At 39.4% G+C, this 10,802-nt stretch overlaps 1 protein-coding gene across 1 annotated transcript in view; it reads left to right on the top strand.

Annotated features, from left to right (window-relative positions):
• The window catches only part of ABCF1 (ATP binding cassette subfamily F member 1), a 1,329,408-nt gene that overhangs the window by 1,285,377 nt on the left and 33,229 nt on the right, over positions 1-10,802 (top strand). Inside the window, exon 17 of the mRNA XM_044082281.1 lies at positions 3,927-3,999. Within this exon, the coding sequence (XP_043938216.1) occupies positions 3,927-3,999 (73 nt within the window). The remainder of the gene's footprint in view (positions 1-3,926; positions 4,000-10,802) is intronic.

Below are 10,802 nucleotides of genomic sequence, written 5' to 3'. Positions count from 1 at the left end.
CTCCACCAAGTGAGGATTAAGCCACCATAAGCGCTTTCTTCCCCAAAAGTACACATTATCATTAACTTTTATTTTATTATTATTTTATTTTTATTTTCTATTATACGTTTTTTTAACATATACTTTTAAAAAAATTTGCTTTATAGGATGCATACATGTATATATTTTGTATGGTCTGATTATTCATAATTGCTGACTTTTAAAATGCATGAGTTGTGGTTATTTTCTTTCTGTCTTTCTGGGGGAGAAGTGATGTCACAACAAATGTATTTAAAGGATATGATGTCTTTTTGCAGCCATCTGATGAAATTCCATGTTATGTGTACTTTTGGGGATGAAAGCGCTTATGGTGGCTTAATCCTCACTTGGAGTTTTCATTTGCTTTCCATGTGATTTGGATTATCTGCAATAAATATTTTTGGAGAGGAATCCGTTTGCTGGGCATTTTCTTGGATTTTGTGGTTTTTGGACTTTTTTGTTTCAAAGCAGTAGAATCTGCTTCCAATTCAGCATCTTGGATTCTACAGTATTGTAATAAGATCAGGCTAACATAACGTAACTGTTTGTATGCTTTTGTATCTAAATGAAGCTTCTCGTGTGGCTGTAAAATATTTTCTACTCATTTGTGCTTCCTTGCAGCTGACCATCACCTACCTTCAAACTTTCTCCTTCGCTAGTGTGTCTGTCAAACTGACTTTGCCTCCCCCAGACTAACTTCATACTATTCATGAAAACTACAACAAACTCAGAACTAAAAACAAAACAAAGCAGAGAACAATGTACAGACAACACAGAGCTTTAATAAACGCATGCATCCAGGCGAATTTGCCACATTAATTCCAGCTTCTCTAATAACAGGGACCTCGGTCCAGCCCTTAAGTCTTTCGGAATGTGGTCAATAGCCCTAAATATATGGGTAGGATTCAACTTGATGTGATTAGTGCATTTTCTTTTTTCTCCTTCCTATTATTATATGTATGTTCATATACCTGCTCCCTCAATTTACGATCAGTCTTCCCGATGTAGAAAGCGGCACATAATTGACATTGGGCTAAATAAACCACAAAACTAGAATTGCAGTTAAACCTTCCTGATATTAAAGTTGTATCCAATTTCTATAAATTTACAGTAATTGCATGACTGACATCTTGTTATTAGAGAAGCTAGAATTAATGTGGCAAATTCACCTGGATGCATATTTTTTCCCTGGCCTTAACGAAATGTGTTCTATACAGTGACTTTTGAACTTAAGATAGTAGGAGAATTGTTTATTTAGTTATTCTGTTTATAAGTTAGCATTGTTAGATATATATATATATATATATATATATATATATATATATATATATATATATATGTGTATGTATTATTATTATTATATTTCTTTGGTTAGACCTGTATATATGTATATAGTCTGTTTTTAGATTTCATTTTTGGGTCAAGTTAGCATAATTGTTACTTGACACAGCCACTTTTAGAATTGTGAAATTTTCTTTAATATTGTCCAAGATTAGGCATTTATAGTTGTTATAATGTTATTTGTCTAGTATGTATCATTTTTTTCATTGCCATTTATTGCCTTTATTGTCTATTCTATTTTTATTTTATAGTATTATAGGCATTGGTTGTATTTTTTTTACAATAGTGGAGAGGTTGAAAAGGAGGGTAGTAATTGTGATAACTGACTCACCAGCTTCATAAACTAGTTAATTAAGATGTTGAGTGGGGGGAGAGGGTATTTATGAGAATTTGATTCAAACACTGGTGTTTCAGGAAATTTAGTTACCAACTAGACGAAAAGTTCTTTATCTTACTGTGTTTGTTGGCATTTTGTTATTTTATTAAAGCTCTGTGGTTGTTCTCTGCTTTTTGTTTTTAACCTCATACTATGTTCAGGACTTGTAAGGAGATTGATGCACCTTGGGCAACTTCAGATGGCTGCAGAGAAGTGCTTTTCGTTATATATTCCCACACCGAATAACAAACTGGGGGTGGGTCATGTATGCGACATCAGTGCTGCTCCACCCTTTGCTTCCTCAAGGGGCTACAGTTAGCAGGAGTGTCTGACCCACCCACAGGCAACACACTGTTGTTTTCCCTGATCTCCACCAAGGGAATTCAATAGTGTGAATGTGTCCTGAGCAAGTGCCCTCCCCTCCCTGCCTGCTCAAATTGCTTGAGCCAGTAATTGAACCCAGGTCACCTAGGCTGTATGTTGAAGCTTTTACTTCTACACTAGTGGTGCTGGCTACAGCTGTGAAGCAGTTTTTTGGATGAGATCCTTTTTTGCTTATGACTTGAATTTTGCAACTGACATGATAGGTGTAGAGTTGAAATTAAATTCAAATGATCATTGTGGTGTAATGTCTTCTCAACGATAAAATATGTAGTTTTGTGGTAATAGTAAAGTATATAAAAGATCAAGAAATATGATTTAGTGTACAGTTGTGCCATCTGGTTTGTGTATTGTAACAGCAACAAAAAGAAAGAAATCCTAGCTTATCCCATGCTAGATCATTAGTGCAGCAGAGTGGACACTGATTGGCTTCTTTTCAAAGAAGCCATGCATCTCATGTTTAAATTATTCCATGCCCCTTAAAATAACCAACTGGTCTGAAATTTCTTTGAGCCATTCTATCCAGTTGCTTGTTTTCTGTCATAAACTGAAGAGCAAGTGTAAAATAGTTTTCGTGCCATGGATGTGCAAAGAGAATTTGGGTACTCTTTAAAAGGGCTAAATCACTGGGACAGTTGACTCAGCTGTTTGTGCAGCCTTGATAGAACAATGTTATTTGACAGTTACTAATTAGAAGTTTTTCACATGGATGGCGACTGCATTTTTTATTGAAAAGTACCGGAGTGGTTCATTCCCATTCTACTATGACAGCAACTACCACTATAGCTTTCTTTATAGTAGTATCTGTAGAAAGCATCTATGAGGCTTTCGTCACTTGGATGTCGTTATGGATTCCACATGCCTTATAAGTTGAATAGTCAAGAGATAGAGGATTTGCTTTGTCTGGCCTTCATGGTATGTTTTTGACTAACCACTTGGTTGACTTTGAGGACACACACTGCTTGGTACTGACTTATTCAGGTAATGAAGTCCTGCAGTAGCGATCCATGTTATGAACATGGTACGCTTATGTGAATGTGCTTTACTGCAACAGTAGATCTTCAGTTAACATATTTGCTACTGCAAGACAGGCCATCCTATTCTCCATCTCTTTGGCCCAGCATGTTCTAGGTTTGGCACTTTTTGTTTAGCTAACTTTGTACACTATTCAGATTTGTCTTTTTGTGTATTTTTGTATTGCAAAATGTTAACCCTAACTGTTTGGGTGTGCTGCTTTGTTTCCCTCATTAGGCAATTGGAAGTATTTTTAGATTATTCCACTTGTATTTAGTTCTGTTTGTATTCAGATAGGTTGCTTTACTTTTTCAGGGCTCTTTAGTGCCTTCCCAAAAAGTGTTTTTTTTCCCCCTCACTTAAAGCTGTGTGTGTGTGCCCACCTCTGGTCCAAGAAATGAGTGTGATGCATTAGTACATTCTTTCATAGTGGGGTGTGTCTTACTGGCATTGGATGAGGTTACACCCATTGCATGTTACTCTCTTACAGACTTCCTCTGACTGCTGAAACACACACACGTCCATTCATGTATCCCTGTGGATTTCTGACTGGTGAAATAGTTCAAGCTGTGACATTTGCTGTCTGCTTTGAGTTTTCACTTTCATGCAGTTCATTTTTGCAGCTTTGATGTGACGTTTGAACTTCTGCTGTCACTGAATGAACTCAAGCAACTGCTTTTATTTTAGGTGGTCTTTTTCCTCTCCTGTGTAATGCATGGTTCTCGAGTGTTTATAAAACTACTGTTTTATACATTAATTATAGCTGTTTAACATTTCTTTTTGTGCTTTTTGACAGGATGAGCCCACAAACAACCTTGACATTGAATCAATTGATGCCTTAGGAGATGCTATTAATGAGTACAAAGGAGGTGAGTGTCTTCAGTAGCTGTACTTTTTAACTATTTTACTTTCTAATAGATGCAAACAGCAAGTTACATGTGTAATCTGGTTGTCAGGTAGTACTAGCTGAAAGGTTTTTGGCAGCATCTAGACAACTGAAACTGAAGACTTTCTCATAAATTTTAGATTCTGAGAAGTTTGTTCAAGATAATTCTACTGTTAGCAATTTTAAATAGAGCTCCTCTTTGGGTCGTCAAGCACCTTGGCATAATTTTACAGACCTTTTTTGACAGAGGGATTTCTTGCAAAGATTTTCAGTGTTTTTTTTTTGTTTTGTTTTGTTTTGTTTTTTTTTTTTTTTGGTCAGGCCTGCCTTTTTTCTAGATCCATCCTTTCAATATAGGATGGCCTTTATTAGAAGGGTTGCAGCTGAGGAGAAGCTATTATGAATGAGGAGTTAAAGCTAGACTTGGCGGTGCTACAGCCAGTTAGCACAAAAGTGTCTGTCATAATGTGTGATAGAAGAATGCCAAAGAAGCTACAAAGTAAGGGTTTATAAAACCTGCTATATGACCATGGCTTTTGTATGGAACAGAAGCTTTGGGCAGTGAAGGCAGAGCAACTGAGGAAACTTGAGATGTTGGAGAGACGAAGCACCTGAGATAGGTAGTACGGTGCATACCTCGAGACAGATGAGGACATCAGACCTCCAGCCAAAGTAGCTCCAATTGCAGAAAGTCAAGAACAGGTTACAGTGGCTGAGTCACAATTGCATAATTGCAGGAAAGCAGAAATCAAGTAAGTTTGAGCAAAACAGTAGGAGGGCAAGAGGAGATAAAGATGCCCAGTTAAGAGATGGATGGATTTTCTGTGAAGAAGACTTGGAGCAGTCTATAACTGCAGAAGAAGTTAGGAGAGGGGTTCTAAATAGAAGGAGGTGGCAGCATTCTGACTTGTCACCTTAACTCCATGCAAAAACTGTATTGATGATGATTAGGAGTAAATGAGGTCCCCCATCAACACCCCCCCACACACACACTGGCTTAATTTGATAGTCCTATCTTTGCACACTTCAGACTTTTCTTTAGCTTTCATGGTCTCAGATGTACACAGTACCATGTGTTAGACTGAGATGGAGTATCCAGCTCCTCCATTTCTCATTTCTTTACTACTTACAGAACTTGTCTGTTAGCTGGGGTAGAATACTAATCCACATGGGCATTTTTCACGTGCAGCCTGGGATTACAGCAGTCAGTCTTTTTAGAGCTAAAAGCTAGATTCTGCTTCTCAGTGGGATGGTGAGCCTCTCCTTAGAAAAGCCAAAATGTTCTGCTGTCTCTCATTCCTTGTCCTGACTGAGACTCCGTACTTTCTCCCATGATGGTTTACATTGACTTTTGTCACCTTTTTGGACTTGGGATTGCAAAGCAATGGCACATGGTCATGCCATTTGGCTTGTGCGGTGATGCCTTTTTTTTTTTTTTTTTTTGCTCTATTCCACTTCTGGCTTTCAAACTTGCCTTCTTGATTATCTGTTTGATTTTCTTCTTTCTGGCCATAGCTGTATGGCCCGCTGTTTCCCTGAAGACGAGAGGGGCATGAGCCTGGAGCAGTGCCAGTATTCTTTGGAGTACTGAGGGCTTTATAACATTTTCAGCCCTGATTCGCTTTCTGTGTGCATGCCTCAGTCATCCAAGTGAGTTGACTTGTGGCCTTTTCAATACATGCTACCCCTCTTCCCGGATAATAGATATCTGTCATTATCCTTTATAGATAACAGGTTATCCTTGGGTAAATAATCTCACAAATTTTCTTTGCGACTTTCAGTTATAAAGTAGTACCTTTTCAGTTTAATGTAAATCTGGAACAAATTAAAAAAAATGACACAATTTTCAAGAGAAAAAGCTCTGGACCAGGTGATCTTCCTAATGAATGTCACCTTGCAGGACATTAGCTCCATACATCTTAAAATGTATTTTCAAATGTTAATTATTTTAGGATGGCTTTCAGACGAGCACCTCAGTTTTACAAAACTAATATTAATCCCTAGCCTCAATGAAGCTTATTCAAAAATTGAGAATTGTAGGCCTGTAGTCCACCTTAATACCAGTCTATGTAATTTGTGCCAAGCTTCCCAGTTCTTGCAAAAAAAAATTACTTGCCTAGTTGACTGCAGAATAGTGTCATTTTTATGTTTTCTTCATAGAAGAAACGTAGATACTGATAACTGTGTTCTTTAATTACATTAGTAAAACTATTTATTTTTATCCTGCTGTGGATTCTTCAGTTTCTGTGGTTTGTGGCAGCTTTGTTTTTGGTCATTGGTTTTACTGCCAGTTGCTGGGTATGTTTAGATTATTATTCTTTAATTACCTTTTTTTTCAACCTGGCCTGATGCCAACACCAAACTCTCTGCAGACTTTATTATTCCTTGCACCACCTTTAGCAGATGTATCCCCTTGGGACCTGCTCTCTCCAGCCTGAAGAATGGCACTCTTAGCACATGCTGAATTCCACAAGTCATCTCTTCATGAGTTTGTCCATGCTAGGGTTTATGGGTGGGTGGTACTTCCCTCTCTGTTAGTATAGTATGAAGAGTCTAAGGAGACAGGCCATTCTGCCCAAGATAGAAAAAGACTATAACTCGTATCATTCTTACAGCTTCACAGTGTATGACCCAGCCTTTGGAAAAAACCTTTGAAGCTCATGATGGTGTTTGGATTATCTGTGGCACTATTTCTTCCTGCCACTGTCAGGAGGAGTAGGAGACTTGAGTTGTAGTCTCCTGTGTACATCTTGTCATTATTGATGTAATGTATTCAACCTGGAAGCACTCAGGAAGTGAACATTTTAGTGGACCCTCTGAAATGCTTGCCTGTTTCTTTTTTTGGAGTTGCAGATATGGCAGTAATCTCTGATTTGGGTGTATCCAAAATGTATTACAATAGTAGTGACTTCTATATGCACCTTGTATTGAAGCAGTTCTCTTCTGTTTAATGTTACAGGGAAGAAGTCCATAGTGAATGCATTTTCCATGTCTTGGTGAGGTAGATTGCTATACACATTTTCTCCATTGTATGTAATTCCTTATCTCATTGTAGAATTCAATGGTAGAATTAATGAAGAAAAGAAAAAACTTACTATGATCACCCCTTGATGACTCAAAGCATGTGGTTTTAGGTTGTTCAGGTACTAGATAACTATAGACACTCATAATGCTAGTCAAGGGTAACTTTGTATGGTTGGGGTGATAGCACGTCTCCCATCTCGGGGAACTAGCTTTTGAGCCTTTAATTCTGCAAGATGATTTCTCTTTCTGTTATGCCAAACATGAATGAGGCTGACAGGATGTTTTCCACCTGTCTGGTGCATTTTACCCGTTGAAGAGTTTCTACGTGTGGGAATAGCGGAATCCTTTACTGTCCCAGTCAGTTCACTTGCATGTAATCCCTGTCTGTCTCAGGCACTTGTATGATATGAACCTTAATTTATTCAACTTCAGGTTTATTATAGTGCTTGTCTTGTAAGCACTGTGTAGATGACAGCAAATAAGCAAATCAGAAAAATAAAATAGCATTAAATAAACAAATATGTAGTTTAACCCACTCTGTTAAAATAGTCAGAACTAAAGTAAAAAGTCAATATGAAGGACATTTGAAAGTGAACAGTAATGGTAAAATAGTCCAGATAAGCTTGACTATTATTCAACTCCAAAAAAGTCTCCTTAAATATGTCCAAACCACATTATGTACATTTTCCAGACTGTTGGTAGCAAGGTGATTCTCCATAGTACATTCACGCTAGAGGTAGGCTACACTGGGACTGAAGACATCAAGGCAGCATCACCAGTAGATAAGCCAGCCTATGAAGTTAAATTTAACAGAAAATGACTGACAAAACAGTTACAAGATTCACTTCACTGTCTCAGTCATCAACCTGACAGACTTTCCAAGTTCAGTAGACATACAACCTTGCAAACACTACATTCCTTATTCAGTGTAGTTGTTCCTTTTGTTCTCATCATTACCTTATTTAAGGGGCAGAAAAGATCCAACATCAGCTAGTCATGCAGTTCCTTAAAGAGAAACTGCATCTCTTTCCTTTAATGAAGCCTTTCCCCTCAGTGAGATCTGAATTTTATTACTGTTCACCATTCAAGTATGCAGATTTAGTAACAGTGAAGTTTTTCTTGAAAATTGATTTTCCTTATATCTGTCCCTCCTGCTCACAAGATCTTGAAGCCACAGGCACTTATTTTTAGGAATCCTTAACTGGTCTTTCAAATGAATATAGTTTCCCTTAGAACCCCTCCACATTTCCCCTTGAAAATGGTATCACAACTATCCTTAAACTAGTCCTTTCATCTAGGTGTTTTATTACTGAGAAAGAAACCAGGAGCAAAATGTTTCTTCACACCTTTGATGGTGTGCCATTATCTTGGGCTTTAACTGAAGAGAGTGCATCACTTTAAGAAAGTGGAACAGCTGATGTTCATCATGACTGTTATTACTGCATTGTAGATGTTCGTTGTATGGTCCACTGTTACAGCAGTGCTGACTTCTGCAGAAAAAACTGATGTCTGACCTAAGTTTCAGAGCTGTCCTGGCTGAACAAGCTCACTCCCACCAGGACATAATCATGTGTTAACCAGATAGCTTCATTGAACACACAGTCCCTTTTCAGGGACAACCCCAGGAGCAGTGTTTGGTTAAGTGACTTGCTGAAGGTCACAAAGTAGGCAAATGAAGGCTTCGGGACTCGGACCTTGTACCATTGCAACCACATCTCTCAGTCTTAAATTGTACCAGCTGCCAGACAGCACATCAGTGATATAACAGGTACATTTTTTGCCACTGTACAAGCAAACTTCAAGGTATATTGTGTTAACATTTGTCAGTTTGGCCTGGCTTCAAAGTTTTCAGATAAGTACAGCACTGGGAAAACTTTCCTTATCCCTTTGGTTATACTGTACACGTTTATATCTGTTACAACTTTTTGAGTGTCAGATTTAGACATCAGTAGTTTGTTTCTAAGTGCACAAGTGCATTTAATGTAGGAAGCCGATCCCACATAAAGACTTCCAAGCCCAGTGTTTTATTATTTTTGGGTTGTAAGCACATCATCCCTAACTGCCATCGTGGTGCATGCTTCAGCCAGAAGGTCATTATTTGAAGAGGTAAAACTCTCCAGGACTATTTTAACCAAAAAAGGTTGTGTGCCTTGACCAAGGCCATTATGGCATTGGCCATGCTTACTCACAGATGACACACAAAAAAAAGGTGCCCTTGCAAGAAGGTCTGGCAGAGCCTAGGGCTAACATTCTGCTGTTAATGAGCTGCTTCCCTGTATCCAGGGTACAGGATTTGATTCTTTCCACTTTTGTTTGCCTACTTGTACACCCCTGAGAAGTCCGGTAACCCAGGCAGTGCTCCTGAGTTGCTTCTAAAAGAGACAGTTTATCCAATGACCTTATCTGATTGACAAAAAAAAATGTGTATAAGGGAGAAGGGTGGTATCTGTTTAGAAGCCAAAGACCTCCCTGGGATTGGGGGGTGTCTGGTCCAATAAGGCGCTTCCATAGTCACCAGCCCTAACTCCTACAAATTAGTCTAGGGCCTCTGGTGGTTGCCACTTGCTCTGATGACTGTGCATCCTTCTGAGTCAAACTATTTTAGTCATCACTTCATCCAGATGCCTCCCACTGGATTCTAGTTCTGATGTGTCTGTCTTGATTTCTGATTATGGAGTCAGTATCCTCTCATTGTTGGTTCATGAGGGCATCCCTGATGATGTCCTTCAAGAATGCAACTGCAGTCATAACATATGGGTTGTCCTGCCTCAGGCAGCCCTCGGTCGGCCGAATTCCAAAGTCTGGGTCCGGCGTTGGCTGGTGTCGCCTCCTCTCCGACGTCACAACGGCTGGAGTATAAAGGCATCAGCCGACGCCATCTTCAGTCTTTCTTGCCACGCGGTGCCGAAGCAGAAGCAGTTCGCAAGTGCCGGTCGGTCAGCTCCTGTGTTTTCAGTCAAGGATTTCCTTCAGGTTCAGCCACCCAGATTCAGCAGAAACTGGCCCTCCAAGAATTGGTCCTTCCCCGGCTCTGACAAATTTCAAAGGGGAAAAAGCAGACGTGCCCGAGGTAGAGGGCAATACCGAGGATCTTACAGGGGATGCCAATGGCAACCTCCAAATCAAAGAAGTGGCGCAGACAACTCAGCTGCACCACAAGGACAATCACAATGACTTGACTTTCGTACCGCCTACAAGGGTTCAAAGAGAAGCACCTTTGGGCAGAAAATTAGCCTTATTCTCACAAAACTGGCATATCTTAACCAAGGGCAATTGGATTCTGGATTTGATAGACAAAGGCTACAGATTCCACTTCCACACATTACCAATAAAACAAGGCATGCCAAACCTGCCACATCATCAAAGGGCAGAGGCACTCACTCAAGTTTCCAAGCTATTAAGTATAAAAGCAATAGAAAAGGTTCCTCCTCAGGAACAAGGCCAGGGATTTTATTCAAGACTGTTCCTTGTTCCAAGAAAAGAAAACAAATGGAGGCCCATACTGGACTTGTCAACTCTAAACACTTTCCTCATTGTGCCAAAGTTCAAAATGCTGACGTTGCAGCAACTTCTTCCCATGTTGGGCAAGGGGTCTTGGCTGGTCACTCTGGACCTCAAGGAGGCATACCTGCATGTCCCAATCAGACAAAGCTGCAGAAGATACCTCAGATTTCTTGCAGGGACAGAGCATTATCAATTCTCAGCATTGCCGTTTGGCTTATCTACTGCGCCCAGAGTGTTCACAAATGCCTGGCATCAGTA

Source organism: Protopterus annectens, chromosome 9.part0 (genome assembly GCF_019279795.1).
Source record: "Protopterus annectens isolate FY-2018-M chromosome 9.part0, PAN1.0, whole genome shotgun sequence".
In the NCBI taxonomy this organism is placed as follows: Eukaryota; Metazoa; Chordata; order Ceratodontiformes; family Protopteridae; genus Protopterus; species Protopterus annectens.
This window is presented reverse-complemented; position numbering and strand designations above follow the sequence as displayed.